This window comes from Aquarana catesbeiana, linkage group LG05 (genome assembly GCF_042186555.1).
Source record: "Aquarana catesbeiana isolate 2022-GZ linkage group LG05, ASM4218655v1, whole genome shotgun sequence".
In the NCBI taxonomy this organism is placed as follows: domain Eukaryota; kingdom Metazoa; phylum Chordata; class Amphibia; order Anura; family Ranidae; genus Aquarana; species Aquarana catesbeiana.
The window spans coordinates 338,819,722-338,834,526 of NC_133328.1; the positions used below are offsets into that span (position 1 = coordinate 338,819,722).

At 44.6% G+C, this 14,805-nt stretch overlaps 1 protein-coding gene across 5 annotated transcripts in view; it reads right to left on the minus strand.

The window, feature by feature from the left end:
• The window catches only part of LOC141144826 (cadherin-10-like), an 881,011-nt gene that overhangs the window by 364,252 nt on the left and 501,954 nt on the right, over window positions 1-14,805 (minus strand). For all 5 annotated transcript variants that reach the window (XM_073630880.1, XM_073630882.1, XM_073630881.1 and 2 more), the window contains one exon: window positions 1,176-1,343. In XM_073630880.1, the coding sequence (XP_073486981.1) occupies window positions 1,176-1,343 (168 nt within the window). The remainder of the gene's footprint in view (window positions 1-1,175; window positions 1,344-14,805) is intronic.

The window sequence follows — 14,805 nt, forward strand, 5'->3', positions numbered from 1 at the left end:
TCAGAAATTAGACCTCAAAAATGTTCCAGTTTTTTGCCACAGTTTTATTTGGAAATAAAAAAAATACTTCTATTAGAACATGGAGCTTCATAATGCTACACTAGATACAGTGCATACCGATCATTCACAGAGGGAGGAGGAATGAAGGGGTTAATGTACAGGTCACATGGTGGATTTAATATGCAGGATAGGAGAGGTGAATGTTTAATATACAGGTTACGCAGAGAGACAGTGGGGGTTATTTACAAAATGCAAATCCACTTTGCACTACAAGTGCAAAGTACAAGTGCAAAGTGCACTTGAAATTGCACTGAAATTGCACTTGGAAGTGCAATCTCTGTAGATCAGAGGGGGACATGCAAGGAACATAAAAAACAGCATTTTAGCTTGCACATGATTGGATGATAAAATCAGCAGAGCTTCCCCTCATTTCACATCTGTCCCTCAGATTTACAGCGACTGTACTTCCAAGTGCACTTTCAGTGCAATTTCAAGTGCACTTTGCACTTGTAGTTTGAACTTGAAGTGCAAAGTGGATTTGCATTTTGTAAATAACCCCCAGTGTGAAGATCAGATGTATGGTGAGGCTGAAAGGTTTATACAACTTGAATGGGCTGCTGCCGTAACTTCTACAGTACTCAGGAACTTGACTCATTCATGTATTTGATCCTGTTTCCTCCTCTTCCTCTAGTGTAAGAGGAAGAGGAGGACACTATAAACACACAATCCTTGAATTATGCGAAAGCTGTGATCGGTCTTTCTATAACAAATAACAGCAAATTGAAGGTACAAAGCTAATCAGCTCTGTACCAATGCCTCAGTTCACTGACATTAGCAAACAGAACAATTTGTATATGGCACTGGGTAAATAACCATCTACCGCGTTACATTTTTTAAACATGTAGTACAAAAGTGGTTAAACCACTTAATCATTTAATGAATTCTTAGCTCAGTAAAATTGCAATTTCTTTCATATCTATCATGCCATGTCATGTCTATATTATTTCTATATTTTTTAATCAGGAATATTCTGAAGCCATTTTATTTGTTTAAAGTATACTATGAAAATAACTTATTAAGAAGAAAGTAAAAAATATACTGAAATTCCAAAAATATATATTAGGTGAAAGTACTCCATATATATTATAAGCTTAAAATGTCTGAGTATAACTTACTTTGAGTAAATCTAGGTGGATTGTCATTGACATCAATAAGAGAAATATTCACAGTGGTTGTTCCAGATAATCCTCCCATTTGGCCACCCATATCTTTGGCCTGAATAACAACTTGGTAATGTTCTCTTATTTCTCGGTTCATGTTTGGCAATGCAGTTCGAATAATACCTTGAATAAACATAAAACATATTTGTTCATATTCATATAAACAACTAGAATAATGGTACAAGAAGCATGGAATTCACCTTGTATAACAAGTACAATGATTCAACATTTTATAAATGTATTCAACAGTTATCAACTTACAGATGAGGATAAGAATGATATTCAGATGTGTGTGTCTTTCACTACAGTGATAATATTTAACATTCAAATTTACATGGTGCAGAGAAGCACAAGACCATCAGCACTAATAATGCCCTAAAATTATAGGGGCATGTACTTGATTCTTGACAGAATTCCTTTATTCTGATCTGTTATTTAAAGTGGTTGTAAATCCACAAAAAAAGAAAAAAAACCTGCAAGACAAAGGCATAATGAGCTAGTATGCATAGCATACTAGCGCATTACGAAATACCATAGATCGAAGCCCCCACAGCAGTCCCAGTACACAGCTCCGGCTGACAACTTCGCTCCCGGAGTTACTTCAGGGATATCGCAGGCTCCGACGCTTTGGTTCCCCGGAGTTGCGATGACGTCACTCCCGTGCATGTGCATGGGAGCCGCCGGTAACCTCACACTAGCTGAAGCAATGGCACAAACGTGCCATTGCTTCAGTGCACATGTGCCGTTGACGTTGGCACATGTGATACAGGGGGGTATCTCCTAAATCATGCAGGTTTAGGAGATATCCGAGGTAGCTACAGTTAAGCCTTATTATAGGCTTACCTGTAGTAAAAAAGTGGATTTTAAGGGTTTACAACCACTTTAACTTGTATAAATAGAGCTAGGGAGCCACATGCTTGCAGCCTTTTCAAAAATTAGGCTATATACTTGTTATATTGGGCCTGTATTATTGAAAATTGGGTAAAAAAAATACAAAGGAATTCTAGAAAGAAAAGAAAAAGAGTAAAAGCAGATCAATTGGTGCAAACTTAATGCAAGAATTGCTTGAGGGAATTATTTTTAAAACTATCATCATAATTAAAAGATAATGTCATGTCATACATAACTGTAATAGCACATTGTTATATTATAAAAACCACTGACCTGTTAGAACATGTAACTGGTTTCTCATAAGGGATTCATCAGGGGAGTCCTGATTAAGAATGGGTCACGTATCAGCAAGGACAGAGCCAAGCAAATTGTTGATCTCTTGGAGAAGATCAGGGCCCTAGAGGCCACCCACAATAAATCGTTTGCAGACAAGGCTTTAGCGGACCTCACGGTTTTGAGAAACCAATTGCATTCTCTTGCTTTAGACAAGCTAAATCCATGATTGCTAAATGCAGACGCACGTTTTATGAACATAGCAACAAGTGTAGAAAACTGTTGGCATGTGCTCTTAGAGCCCAGCAAGCTCACATGTTTGTCCCCTAGCTTCTCAATGAAAGTCAAACCAAGGTCCATGCGACGGAGGAAATTGCTGATGTATTCCAAAGGTATTATACTTTACTTTATAATCTTCCCCATCCTAAGTCTACTATTAATGAATCTGCCAAATAGGAGGCCATACATTACTACATACAGAGGCCAGGGCTACCCCGCCTCTTGGAAGAGGAATTGGCTGCCTTAGAGGAGCCTCTTTCGCCAGATGAAGTGGCTATTGTGATAGCGCGAACCCATTTAGGCAAAGCAACATGCCCCATTGGGTACTCCCCCTTATATTACAAGACCGTTGGGGATCTTTTGACTCCACACTTTCTTTCTGCATATACTGCAGTGGGCGAGGAGATTATCATCCCCCCCAAAAGATATGCTTCGGGCACATATCACGGTGATTGTGAAAGAGAGAAAAGGCCCACTATACTGTCAAAATTGTTGGCTGATCCCTCTTTTAAACATTGATCTTAAACTATTCACCAAAATCCTTTTCAATGTGCCGATTGAATTAATCCCACAATTAGTTCATTCTGATCAAGTGGGATTTGTCTATACGAGGGAAACTTGAGATAATACAGCTAAGGCTATCAATTTGATCTATACCGCTCAGACATGGAAGATCCCCCATATTGCTCCTCTCGACTGACGCCGAGAAGAAATTTGACAGGGTGAATTGGGCCTTTTTGATAGAGAACCTTAGATATATCGGTCTACGCTCAATTAGAAATAACCCAGATATCAACTGCCTTCATCTAGATGCCACATTGTCCCCTAAAATTGCAGCGTATGTGGATGACTTATTGTTCTTTCTGTCTAATCCCCTGGTCTTTATCCCGAATTTGCTCTCAGAACTGAAGAATTATGAGACCTTTTTCTGGGTCAACTATCAGAAATCAGAGGCACTGAATATATCTATGCCAATCTCTCTAACTACTCTACTTCGGGTTGATTTCCCCTTCAAATGGGCCCCGTTGCACATAAAGTATCTGGGCATCCTTTTACCCAGTAGGGTGGAAGACATTTTTTCACTTTACTTCCTTCCTCTTCTGGTGGTCATTAAAAAGGACCTTCTATCCTGGCAACATGGCTTGTTCTTTTGGTTTAGATGGTTTAATATAATAAAAATAATTATTATGCCCGTCTGCTTTACCACTTCCAGGCCCTTCCTATTTGTGTCTTCGTTCTTCCTTAGGGCGGCGAACCAGACTCCTATCACTTTCCTATGGGCCCTGAAACCCCCTCGCATGGCACAGTCAATTTTGTGATTACAGACGCTGCTGGGTGGCATGGATCTGTCGTATGCTAACCTCTATCACATGGCATGACATCTGACACATGTTCTGGATTCGTGCCACCATAGTCCTCTTAAAAAATGGATGCAGGTGGAACAGATCCTTGCAGGGATTCCACTGGAATCGGTGCTGTGGTGCCAAACAGATTTGCCTAGCCAGGTTTTAGATCACCCCACGGTGGGAGAGACATGGTGGGTCTGTTCAAAGGCGTTCCGTGATTTTTCTATTGCTCCAAGCCCCTCGCCACTCACCAGCATTGTCAGCAACCCTGCTTTCAGCCCCAGACTTCATGACTCTAGATTCCAGGACTTGAAATCAGCTGGGCGATTTCAGGCCCATCATTTCATTGTAAATGGACAATTGATAACCAGGCAACAAGTCATAAATGATCCGACTTTTATCCGACTGTCCGACTATCATTCTGGCAAAAATTACAGTTGTCCCACTTCATTGGCTCTTTACCCTCCCCAGAGACTTTTCTGAAAGCCTCACCACATTCGAACTGTTGTGTATAGAACAAGCTCCACTGCACCATGCAGTTTCTCAGACCTATCAATTGCTGATATCGTCGTAGGCGGACATCAGACCTCCTTGTACCCCCAAGTGGGAACGAAATTTAGGGCTACAATTTACAGACAAACAAGTGGAAAGAATTCTTTTGTTTTCTTACAAAACTTCTATTTGCGCTAAGCACCAGGAAGCTGAGTTTAAAGTGCTGACCCGGTGGTGCCATACGCCAGTAAAGATTCAAAGGATGTTCCCTCAATGTTTGGATATCTGTTGGAGGTTCACCACATAGCTCAAAAATTCACTGATCGGGAGCTACCGAAAGATCCTGCGTTTTTCCTTCTGCATTACCACGGGATTCCTAGTAAGGTCTACAGATGATCCATTTTACCTCTCCTGCTTACAGTGGTGAAGAGCTGCATCCCGCCTTTTTGGAAGCAGGCACAGCCACCGTCAGTAGCCTTCTGGATGAAAAAAATAGCCAAAATCAATGCGATGGAGGATTTGGTGGCCAAAGAGAAAGGCCTTCGTGAGAAATTTCCCAAAAATAGTTTTACTGGCATGGATTAGTCTATTCTGAGGAGTTCACAGAGCTGGTGACTTAAATCCCCTATATTAAAGACTATAATGTTGGGTCCCCAAGCCTGGAAGGAGTGCTTGGCAGGCTTAATGGCTCCCTTGCCCCCTCCCCTTTACCTCCTCCACCCACCCACTCCTCCTCCCTTCTCCCCCCTCCTTTTTTTTCTCCTCCTTTTTCTTTTTTCCTCATACTGTTCTTCTTCTGTGAGATCTCTTTGTCTTCTTTTTTATAAAAATGGTGTCTACCATGCAAAATACCACGCAGGGTACAGGGTCTTCCTAGACCCTGGTGTTCTGTCTCATATGTTCATTTACATGCTTGCCTCTTTTATACATACTGGCTTTTGATGTGAAGACTTATTTTTGGAAATGTTTCATTTCAGATTTGCCAATGCTGTGGTTTCTGTACTTACCATGTGTTATCGTTAAATAAAGTATTGGAGAAAAAGAACATGTAACTGGATGAGATAACATGATATTTTACAATGCTGAATTACATCATGTGTCAGTATATGAGTAAATATATTTCAGAGCATTGAAATATAGTTTCATGAAACTTCATAAGTCAATAGGTGAGAATACTTGAATTTATCATGGTTTGACACAGCTAACTGAAGTTCAACTGAATATACTGTATGCCATACCATGGTAATATATTAGCTGTGGGCATATTTAAGAACATGTCCTCTGTTAGTCTGTGTAAAAAGATCAGGTATTTGTCACTACCCCTCTTTGATCGAAGTACAAAATATAAAAAGATGTCATCTGACACAATATGACACCTGTCACTGTGTCAGAATATTAGACAATGTCACAACATGTTATATGTGCTTCTATTAGAACAGTTAAGTTAGCAAGAGTCTGTCACTTAAAAGTATATAGAAACATTCGTATCTTAGTTTGTACAACATGCTGTTTGTTATTGTAACTATAAGATCTCAGGGTAACACACCTTTTATGTATCTTTTCTGTCATTGTGTTACAACATATCTATTATTAAGTTTGTACAAGTATTTGATATAAAGTGTTTCTAAAAACATTTTTTTTTTAAATTAAAATAGTAAACATTTTATACTTACATGCATAAAAATAAAAAACATGTCTATGCAATGGTTTTGTACAGAGCAGCCTTGATCCTTTTCTTCTGCGGTCCCCTGCTGTTGCTCCATGCCCCTCCTCTTCATTGGATGGCCCTAAGGTGTCCCTGGGGGCACACGTGCCTGCTCATTCCCGAGTCCTGCTGCTGCGTCCATTGACTCAGACAGCAGGACTCTGCCCCGGGGGGCAGCTGCAGCACAGAGGGTCTTTAGAACTTTAATAAATGCTCTGACTAATATTGATCAGCCAGAGCTAGCGATTAAAGTAGAATTCTATGTTTAATGTCACTTTAAATCAAGCTAGCCCAAAATAACTATTTCTGTTACAGAACAATAGGGCCTTAGGATGTGATGTAATTAACTGTAATAGCATTATCTACATACAATAAGCAGATCTGTGTTCCGGCAGCAGTACAAGTGACTTCTCTTCTTCTGCTGCATATAAAGAGAGTTGGGATAGTGCTTCTCGAAGCCTTGTACTTTTATCAGTAAACAAAAGGCTTCCTCTGATTGGCCAAGGTTGAGGTCATGACGACATCTGCCCTCCTCTCCACCTTGAACTATCAGAGAAAGTCCTGTGTTCACTGATATATAGTGGAGAAGCACTAAGCTCAACTCTTATTTTTGGCAACAAATGGGAAGCTGCCTTTCCTACTGACAGAATACAATGTTGCATGTTCAATGCAGTGCATTTAATGTATACATGTTAATGCAAGTTATGACACACCACAATGGACCTAAAATAATACCTGCTTCATGTTTTTATATTGCAGTGTACCCCAATTCACAGTAAATGATAAAACCTTTTTTTTGTTTAATGTAACTGTGAAAAATTAAAACATAATAGTCTATATCTTTAAAGAGTTTCAGAAAAGTATAAAGTATGAAGTCAATTTTTTTTAGGTATTTAGAGAACTTCAGGAATTAAGGCAGCCAGTGGCAAAAAATGAAATCAGCATTTTTTTTATAGAATGTTCCTGGGGTGTAGCAGCCCCACACAAGAAAACTCCAGTGTTAAAATTAAGAAGATATATTTTTCATTTTTTTCATTTGAAAAAAGCTAGAAGACATTTAAGACAATGGGAACATAATGGCAACCATCAGCAGAGGATTAAAATATCCAAGAGAATATATATATATATATATATATATATATATATATATATATATATATATATATATATATTTTTTTTTTTTTATTTATTTATTTATTTATTTATTTATTTTATTTTGTTTATTTCTTTAATCAGGGACTCCTCAAGCTGTTCTTGCCAGGGAGCCAGATGATAACAAAGATTCAGAAAAAATTAGGAGCTTAACCACTTCCCACCTGCCCTATAGCGGATTGACGTCCAGGAAGTGGCTCCGTTATCCTGACTGGACGTCATATGATGTCCAGCAGGATAACATGCCACCGTGCGCCCGCGGGGGCGCGCATCGCAGCGATCGGTGGAGCGGTGTGTCAGCCTGACACACCGCTCCACCGGTCTTGGTAAAGAGCCTCCAGCGGAGGCTCTTTACCACGTGATCAGCCGTGACCAATCACGGCTGATCACGCTGTCAATGGGAAGAGCCGTTGATCGGCTTTTCCTCACTTGTGTCTGACAGACGCGAGTAGAGGAGAGCCGATCGGCGGTTCTCCTGGCAGGGGGGGTCTGCGCTGATTGTTTATCAGTGCAGCCCCCCCTCAGATCACCACACTGGACCACCAGGGATCGCCACTAGGACCACCAGGGAAGGGGCAACATATGGATGGCCAGGTATGTACCCCATGGCCATCCACGTGTGCCCAATGTGCCCAATCTGTGCCAATCAGTGCCCACAAATGGGCACTGATTGGCACCATTATGTTCCAGATCTGCCAGCAGTGCCCCCAATATATTTTATCAGTGCCACCTGTCATTGCCCATCAGTGCCACCTGTCAGTGCCCATCTGTGCCACGTGTCAGTGCCCATCTGTGCCCATCTGTGTCCATCAGTGCCCACCTATCAGTGCCCATCAGTGCCACACATCAGTGCCACCCATAAGTACCCATCAGTGCCACCCATATGTACCAATCAATGCCACCTACGAGTGCCCATCAGTGCCGCCTATGAGTGCCCATTGGTGCCACCTATGAGTGCCCATCAGTGCCGCATACCAGTGCTACCTATCAGTGCCCATCAGTGCCGCATACCAGTGCCACCTATCAGTGCCCATCAGTGCTGCCTATCAGTGCCCATCATCAGTGCCCGTCAGTGCCACCTCATTAGTGCCACCTCATTGGTGCCACCTCATCGGTGCCCATCAGTGCTGCCGTATCAGTGCCCATCAGTGCAGCCATATCAGTGCCCATCATTGAAGAAGAAAACGTACTTATTTACAAAAAATTTTAACAGAAACAAAGAAAAACTTGTTTTTTTTTTTGAAATTTTCGGTCTTTTTTTATTTGTTGCGCAAAAAATAAAAACCGCAGAGGTGATCAATTACCATCAAAAGAAAGCTCCATTTGTGGGAACAAAATGATAAAAAAATTTGTTTGGGTACAGTGTAGCATGACCGCGCAATTGTCATTCAAATTGCGACAGCGCTGAAAGCTGAAAATTGGCCTGGGCGGGAAGGTGTTTAAGTGCCTGGTATTGAAGTGGTTAAAGTTTTATCATAGACCAGACATTGAGGCACTTGTGGATTCTTGGTCTTTAGACAATCGTCTATTAGTAATATAATGAGAGTTACTCAAGAACACAAGCAGACATAGTTTAGTTTTGTTGTTTGTAAACATTTTGCATACAAGAATCGCATATTACCACTTTGTAATAATAACTGCTTACCAATTAATATACAAACTCTCTGCTTCAACTTTATGTATACACTGTAATGGTCACTATCAGGGCTGACCCAAGACATTGTGCTGCCTGGGTCCAAGAATTAAATGCTGCCCCCCCCCCAAAAAAAATCACACCCACCAAAAGGCCCCCACATCCATTCTTTTATATCATGACAATTAAAACTAAAAGTAAATGAATCAGGAAGTTAGATTTACATGCAACAGTGGTGGCAGAGGTGGTGAGGGGGTTCCGTCCAATGCAGCTGTGGTGGTGGTAGGGGGTTCAGTCAGAGGAGGCAATGGTGGTGGGGGATTCAGTCTGAGGCAGCAGTGTTGGGGGGTTCAGACAGAGACAGCAGTGGTGGTGGGAGGGTTCGGTCAGAGGCAGCAGTGGTGGGGGGGTTCAGTCAGAGGCAGTGGTGATGGGGGGGTCCAGACAAAGGCAGCGGTGCTGGTGGGGGGTTCACTCTGAGGCAGCAGTGGTGGAGGGGTTCAGACAGAGGCAGTGGAGGTGGGGGGGTCCAGACAGAGGCAGCGGTGGTGGTGGGGGTTCAGTCTGAGGCAGCAGTGGTGTTGGGGGTTCAGACAGAGGTAGCGGTGGTGGAGGGGGCTTCAGTCAGAGGCAGATGTGGTGGTGGGGAGGGAGGGGGTTCAGTCAGAGGCAGATGTGGTGGTGGGGAGGGGGGGTTAGTCAGAGGCAGTGGTGGTGGGGATTGTATCAATGGCACTGGCACTTACTTGCTTACAGTGTCAGTTGTGCCTCCAGAGATGCCCTTTCAAACATGGGGTCTCTGCTCACAACAGAAAGCTCCTCCCCTTCACTCTGTTGGCCATCAGCTGGTCAGCTGACTTTCTCCTGCAGTTTCTGCCTCTTGTCCTGACATGGCATTTGTCTGCAGCAATGGGGGGGAGCCACAGAGAGGATGGACGGGAAGTCCACTGTGTAGGTATGGCAGCAAGTGCTCTGCCTGCCCGCTCCTGTCACCTCCCCATCTAGTGATAGGGAGGGGGGGTTCAGTGGTGGTGGGGAGGGGGAGTTCAGACAGAGGCAGTGGTGGTGATGGTGGTAGGGGTTCAGACAGAGGCAGCGGTGGTGGGGGGTTCAGTCAAATGCAGTGGTGGTGCAGGGGTTCATACAGAGGCAGTGATGGTGGAGGGGGTTCAGTCAGAGGCATATGTGGTGGTGGGGGGGAGTTTAGTAAGAGGCAGTGGTGGTGGGGATGGAATCAATGGCACTGGCACTTACTTGCTTACTGTGTCAATCGTGCCTCCTGCGATGCCCTTTCCAACATAGGGCCTCTGTTCACAGCAAAAAGCTCCTTCCCTTCATGCTGTTGGCCGTCAGCTGGTCAGCTGACTTTCACCTGCAGTTTCTGCTTCTTGTCCCGATATGGCATTTGTCTGCAGCAATGGGGGGAGCCGCAGAGAGGATGGGCCGGCAGTCCACTGTGTGGGTATGGCAGCGAGTGCTCTGCCTGCCCGCTCCTTTCACCTCTAACAGTAGTGGTGCCAGATTCGCTCACAGTGGGATAAGCGGCGGTCCCCATGAAATAAACAGCGGAGCAGGCTGGCTGGTGGGCAGGAGTTCTGTGTGGGTGCTGAAAGTATTAGTGGTGGTGCTAATGTGGCACGTGTAGCGTGCCACCCTCTTGTGGGTGTGGCCATTAAGTGGGTGTGCCAAAGGTGGGCGTGGCAAAAAAGTGTGTGTTTTTTCATTGTCTCTCCCATTGTAGACAAAATAGGGCCTTCAGGCACACAGAATTGATTGGAACCAGCGATGATAAACCCCAACAAGTATAAGGGGCAACAATGATAACCCCTGGTACATGGTAGGGCCAGTCACAGCATACAGTGAGGGGACAGTGAGCAGTATACAGTGCACAGCAGGAGTGCTCCGTTTAGAGTGCCCAGAGCAGGAGAGTGCTCCCTTTAGAGTGGCCAGAGTAGAACAGTGACCCCTTAGAGTACCCAGAGAAGGAGATTTCCCACTTAGAGAGTGCCCAGAGCAGGAGAGTGGCCCCCAAGGGTGCACAGAGCAGAAAAGTGGCCCCTCTTGAGTGCCCAGAGCAGGAGAGTGCCCCCTCCAGAGGGCCCAGAGCAGGAGAGTGGCTCCTCAAGAGTGCCCAGAGCCAGAGAGTGGCCCCCCCAAGAGTGCCCAGAGCAGGATAATGGCCCCTTTAGAGGGCCCAGAGCAGGAGAGTGCCCCCTCCAGAGGGCCCAGAGCAGGAGAGTGCCCCCTCCAGAGGGCCCAGAGCAGGAGAGTGCCCCCTCCAGAGGGCCCAGAGCAGGAGAGTGGCTCCTCAAGAGTGCCCAGAGCAGGAGAGTGCCCCCCAAGAATGCCAAGAGCAGGAGAATGGCCCCTTTAGAGGGCCCAGAGCAGGGGATATCCCACAGAGGATGCCCTATTTAGAGTGCACACAGCAGGAGAGTATCCATTTAGAGTGCCCAGAGTAGAACAGTGACCCCTTAGAGTAACCAGAGCAGGAGATTTCCCACTTAGAGAGAGTGCCCTCTAGAATCCCCAGAGCAGGAGAGTGCCCAGAGCAGGCCAGCGACCCCATACACAGTGCCCAGATCAGGCCTGTGACCCCATACACAGTGCCCAGAGCAGACCAGTGACCCCATACACAGTGTTCAGAGCAGGCCAGTGATCCCATACATAGTGCCCAGAGCAGGCCAATGACCTCATACACAGTGCCCAGAGCAGGCAGTAAACTCATAGAGTCTAATGGTGCACTCTAATGAGGACACCTGATCATCATCTGGGCACTGCAATCAGCAGTCACAGGCACTCCTGATCTGGGGGGGCAGTCTAATGATTGCAGTGCCAGTGCCAAGCCCAATAAGAAAGCTGAGATCAGAGGATTCCTCTTAGAGTGCCCACTGCTCAGTCCAGACCAGGCATGCCCCTCAGTCAGTGCCTGTGTACTGCAGCATGCTGCCATAGATCAAATCAGAGGAACGGTAAGCCCCCACACCCCTCCTTTTCAGGCTCAGCAGCTCCATTAAGAACAGACTGCCTGCAGCAATAATGAATTATCCTGGCTCCTCCTAAGCCTTCCTCCTCGGACCACACCATGTGACCAAGGCACTTACACAGCAGGAAATCCCCACACACACACACTGCTTATGTCCTCTGACACTGGCAGGCTCAGTCAGCCCTGCAGACTGCAATGTATTGAGTGCAGCCGCTTCCTCCTCCTCCTCCTCCCACCATATAAGGAAACATAGCTGCTCTCCTTTCTCTCCTTGAAAGACCTCCTTCTTTCAGGCTCCCATATTGCACATGACTGGGCTCTCTCTCTGCTGCTTCTATCTCATTCTCCAAATGCAGGAGACACCACATGTCACCACCAGTGCTTTTAATAGGTAGCACCAGCAATGGATCAAGCCGCCACTGATGCAGGCTCACCACCCAGACCCTGCTGGGTCTAGCTGATCATTAGTGGCTTATTCAACTGTGTCCCTCCACTTCAGAAAAGAGTCCCTAGCCTCTTGCAGACAGGATTGACAGCAGGTACCAGATTTTTTTTTTTTTAAATCGTGTGACTGTACTGCAATACCTCGGTGGAAATTTTGGGGGTGCTATAAGGATGCTTGAAGACTTTTTTGGGGAGCTTCAGCACACCCAAGAACCCACCTGGTGCTGACCTTATTTGCCGCCCCTCTGAAAGTGCCGCATGGGTCCCATGGACCCACTGGGACCAATGGTAGGGCCGGCCCTGGTCACTAGTTTCAAAGTCATTGTTAGTTCTTTTGTCAATTCTTACTCTTACAGTGTCCATATTATTATATATGCCGTGTATACTTGTAAAGTAATATAGGCTAGTCAGGAGTGCCACGTTTTACAAATTTCTCAATTATAAATCACAAGTATTATCACAAAAGAAAAGAGTAAAATGTCCAACAACAGAGCTATTCAATTTCACAATGGAGAGGGGGAAAGGAGTAGGAATTTTCAACATGAACCTGTGATTAGTAAATATTAAGTAATATCATAAAATACTGAGAATTAGGTAGACCTCTACCGTAGCACATCCCTTTAAACATATATGATAACCATAGAAATCCTATAGGTTTGAAAGAGGAGGACTTTGTTGGCACAACATGAGGCAGCTTAATAGATAAAACATATTCTTTATTTTTCCAAAGTTAAAATAACTGTGCATTAAAAACAAGCAGATTACAGCATCCTCTATTCAAAGCTTGTATGAGGTAGCCAGTAGCATGGTATACACAAGCCAGAAATGAAAAAAAAACTCCAAATATTATACAACATTGTGTGGCATTGCATTCTTAGTTGTCTGGCTGTAGCAATGTCAGGAAAGGGTTCACCTGCTGGTGGCACTGTGGCTGCCAGATCTAGGCTGCAGTTCTGGTGTCCACCAGCAGGTGTCCCTCAGCAGCCAGAAGCTCACATCATCTCATGCAATCAGTCATCACCTGATGCTGGTTGCAGGAAGTGTATTTAAACTAGGGTTGTCCCGATACCGATACTAGTATCGGTATCGGCACCTATACCGAGCATTTGACCAAGTACTTGTACTCGGGCAAATGCTCTGATGCTTCCGCTGATACCTGTACTGTCAGCGGTGATCGGCACGTGGGGGAGTTACAAGCTTCTCCCCCCACAGCTTTCAGCTGCTTTAGTGACATACAGCGGTGATCGGTGCTTGTAACTCCCCCACACGCGTTCACCGCTGACTGTCACCTCATCCTCCATGCCCACTCCATTCCTCTGTCCCCCTCCACTGTCCCCCTCTATTCCGCTGTCCACCTCCGTTCCTCTGTCCCCCTCCGTTCCACCGTTCCACTGTCCCCCTCTCCTTCTCTGTCCCCCTCCGTTCTGCTGTCCCTCTCTGCTGTCCCCCTCCGTTGTGCTGTCCCTCTCCGCTGTGTGAATGGACAGAGTCAGCTGACTCTATCCATTTACATAACTGAAATATTGTAATCTCCTGTGATTACGATGTCTCAGTTTATGAATGGAGAGGAGCCGCTGTCTTCTCTCCATTCATTTTCAGTGCAGCTGACGCTGCAGAGAAAGGGACTGGGGAATCTCTATCCTCTGTCTCTTTCTCTGTCTCAAGGGGGAGATATCAGGGGTCTGCTAAGACCCCTGATATCTCACCAAAGCCCCCCAACAGGGCTGATTAAAAAAAAAAAACACATATTGCAATAAAGAATAAAAAAAAAAATTATTGTAAAAAATAATAAATGTAAATAAAAAAAAAGCCACACAGACACCGTTCACCCCCCCCCCAAAAAAAAAAGAAAAAAAAAGAAAGCATTGTTAAAAAAAAAAAAAACACTGTCACGTGACATTAAAAAAAAGTATCAGTATCGGCGAGTACTTAAAAAAAGTATCAGTACTTGTACTCGGTCCTAAAAAAGTGGTATCGGGACAACCCTAATTTAAACCCTGTCCATGCTCTTCATTCCTGCCTTGGTGTTCTGTCTCCATGTGCCCTTGGCCTGCGTTCCTGCATTCCTGTGTTCCTGATCCTGATATTGGACCCTGATCCAGACCGTGCAGCCTGATCCCTTCTTATCTGCTTGCTCCATCCCCTGTTTCCCTCTCCCTGTCCTGTCTTGTTCCCAGCTCCTTCTTGATCTCCCTTGTGTGACCCTGACTCCCTTACGACTACAATTAATTTATCCTGTTTCCTGTATATACTTGGTTTGGGCAGTTGTTCATTGTGTGTCACTATTTTTTTGATTATCTGGTTTTGCTTTACACAGTTTTAGTATATTGGAGGTGTGTTTACATTTGTGTTATTCACTTATATTTTAAATAAATTATATTATT